Source organism: Hesperophylax consimilis, chromosome 18, assembly GCF_061612785.1.
Source record: "Hesperophylax consimilis isolate HC1 chromosome 18, BYU_Hcon_1.0, whole genome shotgun sequence".
Taxonomy (NCBI): Eukaryota; Metazoa; Arthropoda; class Insecta; order Trichoptera; family Limnephilidae; genus Hesperophylax; species Hesperophylax consimilis.
The window spans coordinates 32363739-32379550 of NC_142853.1; the positions used below are offsets into that span (position 1 = coordinate 32363739).

General features: G+C 34.0%; 1 protein-coding gene across 1 annotated transcript in view; it reads left to right on the plus strand.

Moving 5' to 3' along the window:
• Window positions 1-15812, plus strand: part of LOC149415673 (transmembrane protein 151B-like) — a 109877-nt gene that overhangs the window by 32899 nt on the left and 61166 nt on the right. Inside the window, exon 3 of the mRNA XM_089642411.1 lies at window positions 1257-1341. Within this exon, the coding sequence (XP_089498537.1) occupies window positions 1257-1341 (85 nt within the window). The remainder of the gene's footprint in view (window positions 1-1256; window positions 1342-15812) is intronic.

A 15812-nucleotide genomic window follows, 5' to 3' on the forward strand; every position in this document is an offset into this window, starting at 1 on the left:
TATGTAACCGAATTTGTGGTATTTCCTTTAAAAGAAACTTTGTCCTGCTGAACAAAGCCAACAGAACGTTCGTGCAAAGAATATTTTCAACAATTTTTTTTAGATGAACTTTCCTGAAATGAAAAAAGTATTTTCTGTTTTAAGTCCGCTATTTTTAAATGACTTAATATGACTTTAAAATAAAATTATGTCAAATAATCGAAATTATTTAAGAGCGTTTTAAATTCAAATAATAAATATTTTAAACTTCCGATTTTATGTCCGGGTTAAATCTTCCCCTTAGGAAAAACTAAACCCTTCCACACACTTTTCCACAAATGATCATCTAGTCAATCAACATTATGCAAGTGCATTATATACGCAAAATAAATACAAAACAATACAAGAACAATACGTCAACCCACCAGAGATCAAATGGGAAAATAATTCACCGACTCCAGATAATTTCATATCAGAGGGTTTGGCTCGGTAGAACTCCTAACAGGGACTATAAATCCTACTGATCCCTCGACATAAATATTTAAAAAATCTTTCGTTATCCTACATGTATTCAAAATGACCGACTTTTGCATCTTTATATATAATTTTTTTGATAAATATTTTGATATTTACAACATTTCAGTATATTTATTATCACGTTCATGATGGTTTCGCTGAATTGTGAGCACATATTTTTTTTACTTGTCTTTTTTGAAATATTTAAGAAGAATGTGTTTATCTGCTGATGTTCTAACGCAGTTTGATTTAATTGTAGATTATATTTTTAAATTAACTCCAATAACAAGAGGCTCTGAGGAAAACAATTTCCCTCACGACATGTTTCATCTTTGTGGATGCTGTGTGGAGGGTATTTGTATAGGTAGGATGGGAAGTAATGGGAAGGATAAATCCATCCCACTGTGGTGCAAGGCGTTAGGTCGAGAGATTCAGGCTGTAGAGGTCAATTGGCCTCTCCCGTAGTTGGTAGGCAGATGAATCCACCACCAAGACCTGGAGACACTCACCTAATTAACTTGGGCTGGGCAACCTTGCTAAATCACCAAACACATCGAACAACTTGGGGTAACCTATGGTACAGGTATTGGCTATCCAATAAATGGTTTCCAAATCGGCGATACCTATACTCACCTCCCAAATTTAGAACCAAAAAAAAAAAAATTTAAATAAAAAATGAGTCCAGAATTCTTTTTCAAAATCTTCTCCCGGAATCCAGAATCCTTTCGAGTGCTAAGTGGAGTTGTTTTTTTGTGTTCCAGGTGGAAAGCAGTATGTTATCATTATGTCAGGAGAAAAAGACAAGTCACGAGATACAGGAACGGGGACGCCTATACGACTACACAGGTGAATATTAAAAATTAAAGCACGTATTATATTTGCTACTCTCATAGTATGAACTTATTATATTGCACCCCCCTCCCTCCTCCCCATGGTGGCATCCAATTTTTGTAACCTTTGGCTTCCATCAAAATATTCTTCCAATACAAACTTAGTTACATAAATAATTTTGGAAGCTGTATCTGTACTATATGTAGCTGATTTTGTATTACACACATACCTTATTCAAAAATATGCGGAAATATTTTGAACATATTATGAATTATGATTAAAAAAGTAACTTTGTTTAAATCAATATTTCAAAAAAAATTATCTACATGTTTCAGATGTAAAGGTTCCTTCATCAGGATACAAAGTTGTTTTTTGTAATATTTTTTAAAACAGTTTATTTATTGTTATATCTCTGATTTACTTGTAGATTTCTGTGTTGGGAACTCTTTGATGAAGTAAAAGGTTTTTTACTATAATTGCTTTTATTTACGTTACAATATATAAGTCTGGATTTAGCTACACTGTTCATTGCCCGAGTATTGGTAATTCTCTGTTCCTAGAAGCTTGTTGTCTGGCAATAATATCCCACAGGCAATTGCTACACTCTAGCGACATCTGTCGGACTCTGGATTAAGCTTTATGACTGATGCCATCTATCGCTTGAAAACCCAACTTATTACCAAACATCATATTTATAAACAAGTTCTGCTGTATAATTATTATTACGAATTACAGCTGTTTTATCTTCCAAAGGCATTATCACTCAACTCATTTTCCAGTTATTGACGCGAACACTTGAGAAGAATAACAGTTTATTAGTCAAATGAAAAAATGGTTTTCTTTAAATGAAACTAAATAACATTAAATATGTTAAGTATACTTTGAATCTTTGGCACAGAAACAAAGTCATTGGAGTCGCAAATCTTGTCTGCGAATAAATGTGTGGTTCTATTGTCGACTGTATTCACATACAACAACTAGGGTAGTTGTGGTTAACAGTTAGAATCGGAAAATTATTCTGACTTACCCTGGTCTTTGGTTTACGTTTTGTTGCAAATCGATATAATGACCTTGAGGGACTGTTGTGTTCGTACAACAGGTCTTCAACTCGTCTTGGAAGGAGTTTATAATTAAATGGTTCTTTTAGATTAATCTGGGATTTATTAATACTCCACGTATTATAATGGTTACTCGATAGTAAACCTAACTAGAAGCTTGCTAATTGGAATCTGAAACAGTAAGTTTCTCTTAGAGCCTTACCACTGGGCCTGGCGACTACGGGCCACTGGCTCCATCTATGCACTGCCATCTGTGAGTGCATCTATGAAGCTCTTACTTCCCAAATATCACACACACGTCTTAACAGCTTTTAGGAGCACTTAACACGTCTACTGCACAGGTTTTCTTAACAGGCTGGTGATCTATAAAAAAAACTACCATGTCGCTGATGTAGGTATTTAGGTACTCCACCCTATCTGACAGGGAAGGGTAATTGGGTGGATGAATGTAGGAGCAAATGTTAAAGGGAGATCCACATAGTGCGTCAATAATAGGGGTTTAAACAAAGTAAATATTTTTTTTATTTCATCACAATTTTACCACAGAGTGAATTCACAATTTATTATTGAAGAAGATCGTATGATATTTTCCTGATATCCGCTAGTTGACGGCAATGAACACAACACATGTGGGGTTTAGCAGCTTATATTATAGTGTGTACTTTAATTTGCTTTCAACAAAGTTATGTAAATCATCGTTCATTGTTATGTGATCTCACGTACAAAGCCTTAACAAGAAATAATTAAGAAAAGCTTATCAGTTAAAGATAAATTATAGTTTTCCAGTGTTCAAAAAATTGAATAGACATATTACACTAGACGTTAGACAATAAGATGAAAAAATATATTATGGTTATGTCTGAATTTACTTTATTTTAGTTGGAACGCAATCTTGATGAACAATAAAATTTGCATTAAAATATTGTGTACCAAGAACCAACGGAAGCACATAGGTGCTTTAAATTGAATTTTGTTTAATAACCCAGGGCTGTCAATATTACTGTATAGACAATTCAATTATTTATGGAACATCGCATCTGAATATTGTCTGTGTAGACCTAATGCACCATTTTCAGAATACAAAGATTTTATTACAAGTAAATCGTTTTAAAGAGACTCTTGCTTGTGCAGTGGTGTACTGATTGGATTTTAAAATGAACCATTAATTGTATTTTAACGCAAATTCAAAAAATCTTTAGCGTACAAATAAAATATAAAACACAATTGATACACACCTAGAGCTTATAATAGGTACACCATAAATCCTATTCTGGTTCCATGGTAACTCAGGACAGTGGCGATTCAACACACTTTTCAATAATATTAACGCCGATAAACCTAACCTAACTTAGCCTATTTATTGAAAGGTAGAGCTTTAACAAACATAGTTCGTGGCATGTATGTTATGTACTTTATACTAATAACAATAACTGTACCCCCTAACTAATTTCCTATTTTTTTATTTGGTTTTACGTCCAGCCAGGCTTTTACATGTATTTTAAAAAAAGAATATATCTAGTGGGCTATAGAAATTTATACATATAACAGTAAACGTAAAAATTTAATTTTAAAAAATATTAGTAAAATATGTAACAGTAACATAAAATAATATAGAAACAATACTACATATAAGACTACTACTACTACATATAAGCTGGTATAGATTACGCTTAGTTCAGATTACTATAAATGGTTTCAATAAATAATAATATGTACCCCCAAACTTGTTACCCAGATCATGCATCCTATTGGTTAGTGAGTGTGTCTGGTAGTTGGTTGTGTATCTATTGCGGAAGAATGTTATATTTTGCAATTATAACAATCTTTACATTTAAGAGCCTTCATTTTATTTTTATTTATTTTTATTTATTTGTTAAGACATACACAGTACAATAAGATACAGTTAGAAATTTTTTAGTTATTACATAGTTGTAGTACCTATTACGTATGTCCATAAAATGTCATTACGTAATTTCGCCTGAGATTGTTATAAAAGGAAGGAAGTGTGTGGATAGATAATAATAAATGAATTGAAAATAAGAATTATAATAAGCTCACGAATTGTAATTGACTGTTAATACATAGGAGTTTTGAAAAATAATGTGAAAATATTTTTGAAATTTGTCATGCTAAGAAATTTAATAAGTTAGTTTTGTATGTTAGAAAGGAATCATGAAAGATGTCTAAATGTAGTAATTTTTCGTAATGGGTGTATGTTGTGATTGCGCGAGTAATTACTGAGTTGTTTGCTGCATTGGTATTGTTGGCTTCAATATGAAATAGTGTAGTGTGCCTGGTACGCCTCGTTGGAACATTTAAACCAATGACGGATAGTAATTCGGGACTATCTATTTTATTATTTAGCAGATTATGTAGAAACAACAGGTCTGACAATGTGCGTCTTTTTTGTAAAGTTAACATATTATTTGTAGTATTGTTGTATTTCTTGAGTAAATGTTTCGAAAATTTATTCTGTATACTTTCTACTAAATCTATGTATACCTTATATTGAGGATTCCATATTGTGGAAGCATACTCCAGTGGACTTCTGACCAATGAACAAAACAAAATTTTCAGAGTCTTAGCACTTTTGAAAACTTTGCATATTCTTAATAAGAAACCTAGCATTCTGTAGGATTTAGAAATAATGTGTTCAATGTGCTTGTCAAAAATTAATTTGCTATCTAAGTAAACACCTAGATCTTTACACGTAGACATAGGTTGTAAAGGTTTGTTATTCAAGTTGTATGGATAGATGATTTTGTTTTTATTTCTAGTAAATGTAATCGAGTGACACTTAGATATGTTTAAGGACAATAAATTTGATTCACAATATACGCACAAATTATCAAGATCGCTTTGCAATTCCATACAATCGGATAAACAACGTATAGCTTTATAAATTTTCATGTCATCCGCGTATAAAACAAAGTAACTATTTTTAAAGCATACGGAAATGTCATTTATATAAATATTAAATAAGAGTGGTCCAAGATGCGATCCCTGGGGCACACCTGAGATGATTTCCGTTAAGCAAGATGCAAAACCATTGACAACCGTGATTTGGTGCCGATTATTGACGTATGATGCGATCCATCTATAGAGGTCACCGTGAATTCCTAGACCTAATAACTTTTGTAAAAGAATATAATGATTAACACGGTCAAATGCTTTAGAATAATCCGTATAAATGGCATCTACCTGGCATCGCATATCCATTTGAGCATGAAGAAAATTTGTAAAAAATGCAAGATTTGAAGTTGTTGAGCGATTTTTCATGAAGCCGTGTTGATTATTTAAGAGTGAGGGTGAGATAGTAGAATATAATTGATCGTAAACAATTTTTTCCAATACTTTACTTAGTATCGGTAATTTGGATATAGGTCGATAGTTCGAGACATCATTTTTACTGCCATTTTTATATATTGGGGTAATCAGGGCTGTTTTCCATTTGTCGGGAAATGTTCCTTCGGATAGCGATAGTTTGAAAATAACAAAAATGGGGGGTGTCAATTGTTTACTACAATAATTTATGAAGATCCCTGGAAGTTGATCATCCCCTGGTCCCTTTTTGATATCAATGGACTTAAGGTATTTGAATGTGATGTCTTCATTGATCTCGATTGAGTTGATTATGCTATTTGAATTAGAGCAAAGACTGGCATTGCTTGTATGTGCAGGTTGAGCATTCGAAAATACAGATCCAAAATACTCAGAAAATAAGTTGGCTACTCCTCTACTGTCATTAGCAGTTTTTTCACCGTAAATCATATGATCAGGGATGGCAGGAGATTTTCTTTGAGAATTGACGTAGGACCAAATTTTTTTAACATTGTGCTGTATACCGGATTCTATTGTAGAAATGTAGGTTTTGTAAGCTGCTGAAGCGACTGTTTTTTGCCTTTTGCGAAGCAATGAAAATGAGAGATAATCAAGGGGGTTCCGATGGCGCTTCCATTTTCTAAAGAATTTTAATTTTTCGTTTGTTATTTTTATTAAGGCTGCCGTGTACCATAGTGGGTATTTTCCAGATTTCACAACTTTCTTAGGAATAAACGCTTCGATAATCTGTTCAATTATAACATAAAACGAATTTAACGCTGTATTTACATCTGGTGCATTTATAACGGTTGACAAGTCGGTTTCTTTCAGTCTCTCATTGATCTCTGCATAATCTGCTTTATGGAATAATTTTATTGTTCGAGGAGTTGAGAGGGTTGCAGTAGTGGATGGAAATTCTAGTTCTACAATCAATGATTTATGATGAGCATCTTCTTTAACTAATAGGTGGTCGGCAAGCGACACATTAACTGAAGTGTTACAAAAGACGAGGTCCAAAATTCGACCGTATTTGTTAGGTAAATGGTTAAATTGGGTTAAATTTGCAAAAGATAAGCAGTTAAGTAACGCGAGTGCGCATTGATCTCTATTACTTGGCATTTGTTGATTATTCCATTCGATATTGGGCATGTTATAGTCGCCAATGATTAAAAACTTGTCATTGGGAAAACGGATTGTTAAGTCAGAAATAGTATTGGTATGACTAGTAAATAATGCTAATCTTTCTGATGATGTTAATTTTGGACCGACGCTAGGTAAATACACGCAGCACATATGAATATTATAACAATGACGATTCGATTTTGATGTATTGACAGTTATCCAGATATCCTCAGCGTCTGATTTCCAAGAGCGAGGGGTAACAAAAAATTCTTTTTTAATTCCTATGAGTACGCCTCCGCCAGTTGATTTGCTAGTGCGGTGTATATCCCTATCATTTCTGTAAACAGAATAGCGATTATCGAATAATTCCTCATCTCGGATACTATCAACCAACCAACTTTCGGAAATGAAGATCAAGTCATAATTATTGAGCAGTATATTTTGATGAAATTCCAGTGTTTTCGAGCGCAAACCTCTTGAATTTTGATAAAAAATTATTAATGAATCATGCATTGAGAATTTTCGGTAATTACATTATTATGTTCGGTTTCTGTAGAATATATTTTAAGAATATTATATTCTAGAGTTATGTTATTAGTCATGAGTCCACTGGGCTTAGCAAAGCACAACATACTATTATTATCATTTAAAGTGAGTGAGTATATTATAGAATGTAGTAGTGAGCAGTTAGTGTAATTATTAGCATGTGGGGTTAATGTAAAAAGGGTGATGTTGAAAAAATTATGAAAAAAAATACGAAAAAAATAGTAGTTATGAGAGGATAGGTGGTTTAACATTGCAATAATTCATAATTGAATAAATGTCGAAAATTTACAAACATTATTCAGAAATACACATCAGTGCTATATTATACTTATTTGATTTGCATGTACCTACCAGTGATAAAATATTTTAAATATTTTTCAACGTTTCAATTTCATTTAAATGTGATTCGCGGAGACAAAGAAATGGCTCTTTCTATTTTTATTGTATTGCATTATGTATTAACCTTATAATATATTAATTGTCACTCCTCCATCATCAAAAGCTATAAATATAGCTTGAGCTACGATGGATAACTTGCAAAGGATTGAACTATATGTCAATAAGATGTTGAAATCCGTCATCTATGGTCATAGAACAACATTTGCAATATGATTCCGACAGTCGGTAGACAAAAGCCGATTAATAAGTGGGAATGAACTAACTAAGCTCTTAGAACTGAAAGAAAAAGGATACACGATCCATACACTTAATTAATTCATTTACAATTGAGCCGCGATCAATTGATTCCGTTCCAGAATCGAGAAACAAAATTTTTTGGTTATATTATGACTTATGATTAATGACTTCATGTAATAAGTAAACTTCCATTGGCAATATATATACAAAAGTTATCAATTTATTAGTATTTTTCGTTTTTCGTAGCCTTCTAACGTTTATGATCGTCAATTCATAGACAGATGTTTAGATTTGCATCATCAATATCTGTTTGGATATCAATATAAATCAGTATAAAATCATCGGTAGTTCCGCCTATCCGATATTGTAAAGTTATCGATTTCACTGTGCTAGACCCTCAGAAGGACAAAGAAAATATTATAACGAACCGTTCTTATTCTCAAAGAATGGGGTTTAGACACGAATATAAAATATTAGGAGTAATACGGAACTCAATTCAGAAAGTGAAAATTATTGTCTTGCTGTACAATGAGAACTGTCTTGAATCGCGTGTTGCCTTGGTTTAGGAACGTGATGATTTGTTCGTTTGTGTGCCAAGGAAGGAAATTACATATTAGTAGGGGTACGTAAATTTCGCAAATAAAAAATCGTGATTTCGCATTTAAAAAAACTCAAAATAGAAAATTTCGCATTTATTTCGCAAAAAAAATACACTGTTTAAAACTCAATTAAAGGCTAGCATTGTTGTAATTTCTACATTTTCATCTTTCATTGTTCGCCTGCGATCAGTTACGACAATGTTGTAGATACAAAAGTACCTCTCGGCATCAACACTATTGACAGGGCAATTGAGACATTGAATAGCTGCTTTTGGAAATCCAGGGTAGCAAGATTTTGATGTAACTAAAACTTGCATTACATCCACAGGAGCTTCTTGGCCGACCAATCGGAGTAATTGTCTGTGAAAATGTGAGTACCCGTCAATTAGTTCTTCTTGTGGTACACTTTTGAAAAACGGAATTTTCGCAAAGCTTTCCACTATGGAATTTGAATTGATAGAAGAAGAGGGCACATTTGCTGCTTCCGATGGACAAAATAATCTGCCAATGTGCTTGTAGCACTCATTTGTTTGATTCGGCCCCCCCATGTGTACCAACAATTTATCCAAGCTCTTTTGAGCAGCTGTCTTCAACATCATGCTGTGATCGATAGAATTTTCGGTTGATAAAATAGCCGTCTCTGTCTGTTTTGAACAGAGTTGTAATAATTGTTAGCGCGTCTGACCAACATTTGAAAGCACGTAACGTAAAAAGGTGCGAAAGTATTTAATTTTCAAATTTCGCTTTTATCGCAAATAAAATGCAGATTTCGCTTTTATCGCATCTATTTCGTAAAAACGAAATTTACGTACCCCTACATATTAGTAATGGAGGGGCAAAACGTCACCCCACCAACCTGTTGCTCCGTTCACAATTGGTTATTAGGCAACCTCGTTGATGTAATTACTATTGCTTGCTTTATGAATAAATGTAGCTTTTAGTGTGTTACAACGTTGATTAAAAATTGCTACATACATGAAACGATTCACTTATTTTTTTAATAGAACCAGATATTAAACTTGGAGATTGCGGAACATTAAGGGCAGGAGAAAATGGGGAGAAGAGAAAAAGAAATTGATTAATTTTATGGATTCTGGCTAAAGATTTCTTAGTGTTGTCTTAGATCGCATTACAAATAATCTTTCAAATCAAATTTCAGCCATATTATCGGAGCCATACTGAAAGCATCTTCCACTCTAACAATTGGTACAAAAGAATGATAAAACTGTCAATAACTAACGTTCCGGGACTAACTACCACATGCATGCACCAATTTCTGCTATCTTATCGGAGCTATACTGAAAGTATCTTCCACTCTCAAAATTGGTACATTGACTAAGTATTGTAAAATACGAACAATTTAACAATAACTTTAGGTGTGAATGAAATTAATGTAAACGAAGTAAGAATTGATATTATATCAGTGTTAGGTTGTTTAGGTAAGAAGATAAATGGTTTGGTTAAGCAGGGAATATATTATTTGATCTGCGTTTTTCAAGATAGTTTGGACACACACAAAAGAAAAAATATATTTAATTAGTTCTCTTCACATCCCAGTAATAATACTATAAACAGAGTAGTAAATCTTCTTTACAACACAACGTTCTCTAACCATCAACTAATATTTATAATGTATCTACTAAATTTCCCTCTCTGTATTTCTGTTCAAATACAAAGTTCATTTTTTGTTTAATATCACTAAGAAAGTACCTATCAAAATGTCTGTACACTATGACTCTGTGAACACTCAATGTTATTTGGTAGGCACTTTAGTTTTAAACCCTAATCTTCTTACTGCCAAAATGGTCAGCTTACACAAAGCCCTAATAAATTACGTCTACGTTTTACTACTTTCGTATGGAAAGCTCTTTTTTCCTTGATTCACTTTTTTATGGCTTTAAATAAAACTAATGGTAGAGCTCGTCAATTTTTATAGATTTTTTAGTGTCTGAAAATAAGGTCGATGGTCTGGTGAATTGGATGCTCGGCTAGTAATCGGACGGATCGAAATCGATGTATAGCGCTTACACGTTTAATCTGAACATCATTTTTACTTCAGTTTATTTCCATCTTCCTCTCCCCCATCTAATTCCCTTACCCACTCCCTTCAGCAATTATGGATATCATAGTCCCACTGTCTGCGGACAGTTGTGGGTAGTTGCTACCTACTTTGTGCGGTATTTGCATCAATTTAAAAAATAAAAATACAACGTAGTTTGGTAGTGTCGGACACTGCTGCAGTTATTTTCGTGAAAACATCAGTCGAGTATAGTATAGGTCGATTTGTATAGCGTATTGAAATTAAATTTCAAAAGTATTTTCAATTTTTTCATTAGTTGCCGATATTCGCGGCAGTGTTGCGCTTTGGTTCTGGGTCCGGGTTTTCAGCGTTTTCATGCGTTTTCAGTGTCAATCTCTTTGGAATTTTATGCTCTGCGCTTTCATGTTCGATTTTTATAATTCTGGTTATGCTTTGCCCTCATACATCGCAACTTGTTCAAGCTTGTTTTTTAGTTTTTAGACACATGGAGCCCAGAATGAGTTGTAACGTATAGGTACTCTTATTCAAAGCAGCAATTGTGTCACTTAGATGGGATAATTAATCCACGATCTCTTTTATGATACGTGTCGGATCCGGAAAGTCTAAAATCGTGGGTTCACTTTACGGGTGCGTAGATCGCTAAGACTGGAGGAGTACTGGCACAATTTTCGTACTTTTCTAATTCGAGACTAAGATTGCCGCACTATGACTATTTTTAGGTCAGTTATGAATGCCTCCCCACTCTCGGCTTATTGTCTTACAATATTAGTTTTGGGTTATGACATATGATAACACAATTCAACAGAAATACGTCGAAATTCTCGAATATTTATGATATTTTCAATTGAAATCAACGTGTCACCTATTTTGTAGAACTATAAATTGACTTGATTGTCACCTACCTGTTTTGAATTCCGGAATACTAATGACGAAGGGTTTTGTCCGTAAATATTTATTCTGTTTTAAGGGTCTAATGCCTTCCACCCGAAATGAGACCGTTAACGAATAATTAAAGATAAACATCATTAATTAAGCCATTCTGGCATTTCTTAACTTATTTGTAACGATCTTCTCTCATTTTATATTAGAAGTGACTGAAGTTCCCGGCGTTGCTCGGGCTTTGCGCAGAGCTTTTCGATATCCAATGTAAACAGAAATTTTCCTCTTATTTTGAACGTCAAGTGTTCAAAATTGCATCAAGAATATTGTCGAATTTCTGCTTTAAGATGTGGTAAAATTGGGTAAGGTGATTTTTCGAAATTTCCTTCCTCCTGTTTTGGAGGTCAAGCGTGAAAAATTTCATCACTCGAGGAATCTTACGTATTTTCACTGCTTTTTTTAATTCCCGAAGACAATTACGCTGGTGAAGGTACATTTTTTTTGTTGACGAGTTACTTTTCTGCAACGATTTTAAAAGTACCATTTTCAAATTGCCACCAAAACGACATGTTCGTTTTTATTCGTGAATTCGGCGGCGATGAATTACTGGCCTTTGGCGTGTTCTATTTCATAATGACGCTGTAGCCAGTTGTAACCGTATCGGAATGTGCGATATTAGATCGTTTTAGAAGTCGATAATTAAAATATTAAATATTTTTTTAGTACAATAACCATAATCAGAAATATATACCTTAAGTCTTCCATGCATTTTTAATTGCCGTTATTCGTAGTTTGTGAAAATACACTATTGCGGAACATCCGTCAACGAGTCGTTTCTACGACTTGCCGGCCTCTATGTTTCATCCCTCCTATAACATGGATCTCTTTATGACATAGTTTCAATCATTCCTTTCCACAAAAGACCATCCACACTTCATCTCCAAAGACAACATAGTTTTTTTGTCGTATAGTTAATAAATCACTTTATCGAAGCGTAACAAAGATTTTCACAATAGTGGATGACTTTCAGTTTCGCCCTGGTGAGAGACCACAATTCAGAAGCAAAATGTTGCTTGTCATGGCTTTAGCTGTGTTTTTTTACCATCTCTTTCCTTTCTCATTCCCTTCAGCATCATAATACACCCTGATTGGGGAAGCCATTATCCAACTGGCTCCGGACAGTTTGGACTATTACGCGCTATTCATATGAAACAAATTTTAAAAGATCACAAAAAAATTTTTTCGTTTCCAAATTTCATATGTCTTTAAATTTCTGTAAATATAAATATTATAAAAATATAATATGGCAGACCCGTGAAAAATCCTCCTTTTATCTCCTTTTTATTGGAATCTAATTAAGCTCTGCTCTCATTTGATTACTTTTTTGCATATTTGCCTTTTCTTATTACACATCTCATTGTTCTGTCTTTTATAATTCCTAGTTTGTTCAAGTTTCCTTCATTGTCCAAATATAAAATTTTAGACAAGTAACCTAAAAGCAGATAGTTTTTAAACTGACCTCTGTTGTGTTTCTCATGTTATTTATAGTTTACTTCTAAGTTTTCTAACTAAATTAACTTTTTTTGATCTTTATTAGCATCAATTTAAAATTTGCTGTGAAAGTTAGTTTCGAATCCAATATTACACCTATCGAATATGTGGAGCATGGAATTCCTCATTACATGCAAACCATCTAAATTGAAGTTTCAGAAGATTGTTATCGAAAGTTGTAACTTGCAACAACCATCTAGCGTGAGTTGCAACAAAACTATTTACTAACTCGTTAGCGAGGATGCCGTCACTGAAAGTGTATTACCTACCTGTACTCAATTTAGCGTTTGATGTCGGTTGACCTACTTATCTTCCTAAAATTGTCTACAACGTTTCCACAACTACTGACTAGGTATCCACTGTATCTAATCTTCATCTCGATTTGTAATATTTCGCAGTTTAATCATCTAATAATTTTTCACGCAACTATTAATCTTTCTTTAACATTTTCCTTGCATTTTTCCCATTCTATTTTTACCTATCGTTATCTGACTATACCCACGTGTGTGTGACATTTTACAACAGTAAAAGTGACTGTTAAACCAGTAGTTTTTATTGATGGAGCATGTTTGGTGAACATCTATTGTTATCAGTGCTGTTATTAATATCAACTCAGGGTAGAAGGCCTGTGCAGTGAACATATTTGGTTCCCTCAGTGTGTTTCGTATCCAACCTGGATGTTATGGAAGCTTGTGCGTGAAATCATATCTACTGTGAGTGAAATCATACCATCATCATCTTTGAAGAACATCAAAGGAAGAACAAGAGAACAAGAGTCGGATTCCTTCCTTACTCCATGTTCACCATCTCCAACCATAGTTGTGTCAACTTCAAAGTTCACAATTAATATTTTACAGTCCACTCTTGATTCGCCTGTTGCGATCACAATAATAAATAGTATAGTTTCAGAGTGGAAGATACTCTCAGGATCGCCCTGGTGTAAGACCACCATTCGGAATTAAACAGTTGTTTGAAATGGCTTTGGCCTTGTTTGGTGACCAGATCTGAATAGCCAGGTACTTCCCCAATTTCTTTTTCCCAGTGTTCTTACCCCCCTTCTACTACCTTTACCCCCATAACATACCCTACAAACCTAAAAATTATATTAAAACACAAATAACTTTGTTTACATCACTTTAATATATATAACCTCTACATGTTTCATGAACAATGTTCACCTCATCAGGAGCAAGTATATACTACAACACATGGCACAAGAGCTCCTCTTTTCTGATAAGGTATACATGACCATATATGAACCTTAATATTATATTTTGCAAAATATGTATGTAAATGTAACCCATATGATGTATATTAAAATAAAAAATAAAAAAATAAAAAAATAAAAATAAAAATTATAGATACCATAAACTTACTGGCTCCAGACGGTTGGGAGCAGTTGGAACTCTTGTGCGGAATTCGCAAAAAAAATGAATCTGCTAAAAAAGTACCTTCTTATCCTCAATTTTCGCATTATTTAAAAAACATCCGTATTAAAAAAGGAACACATTCAAATATCACTAAAAATTGGTCTGTGAAAGCAAAAAAATGCCCACCTTGTTCATTTGGGTAGGTACATATTGCCGGCGGTGTCCCAAAAACGTGAGAAGGGGTAACATTGACACACAGATCTAGCATCTGACAGGGGTTGGGTCGGTAGGGGTAACGTTACAGCGGTGCTAATCCACTATTTAGTTACGGTCGGAAAACCTGACAGAACATGGTTGAACTAGCTCGCTTTTTACGGGTGAATTTTGATACTTGTTCTGCGAACCCTATTTTTTCCTGCCGCCTCCGTTTTATTAAACGTATTCTAGATCCTATTAGAACAAGAAACGACAGGAGGTGTGACCCGCATTACAAACTTTTACATGAGGTCGTAAAATCCTTTACGATATAATAAAAAAGAAAAACCAAGAAACGGTTCTTAAACTAACTTTCTTATTACAAACTATTGTTAGCTATTTTAAAGTTTGGAAGTTTTAAAAATGGAAAAAAAGTAGTTTTGAGTAAATAACGTTTAAAATGGAGAACAGCATCAATTAATGGGCCAGTTTTACATATATGTTGTTTAACATTACCATAGGATGTGTATAGATATTGATTACAATTTTAAAAGTTCACAGTTTGTGTTTAGTTGTTACTAGGTGGAGATACAACTAGTGAAATAACAGAATTAATTCTATGGCATAGAGAAACCAAATAAATATTAAAAAAGTGATTACTTATTTTTTAGTTCATAGTTAGCAGTCCACAATGGAGTGCTGGTACCTACCCTGATGTATGGAAGTGAGGCATGGAACTGGCAAAGAAAGGATGAAAGTAGATTGAATGCTGTTGAAATGAGATCCCTGAGGCGTATGTGTGGTAAAACCATGTATGATCGTGTGGGGAATGTGGAGATCCGCAAAGAGTGCAAGGCTGATGTAAGCGTAATGAGTAAGATTAAGAAAAGGACGCTTAGATGGTTTGGGCATGTAGAGCGAATGAGCGAAGATAAGACTGTTAGGAGGATAGATAATGCAAATGCGAATAGTAGCAGAAGTCGGGGACGCCCGAGGAAGACATGGCACGATCAAGTGAATCAGATACTCGATTAGGGCCATGTCAAGAGTCAGAATAATAGAAGAGTTTGTATGAGACGATGTATGAATGTGAATGAGGCAAGAAGTGTGTGCCAAGACCGAGTTGTTTGGCGGTCCGTCCTCTCTGCCTAGCCCTGCGGGAAAACGG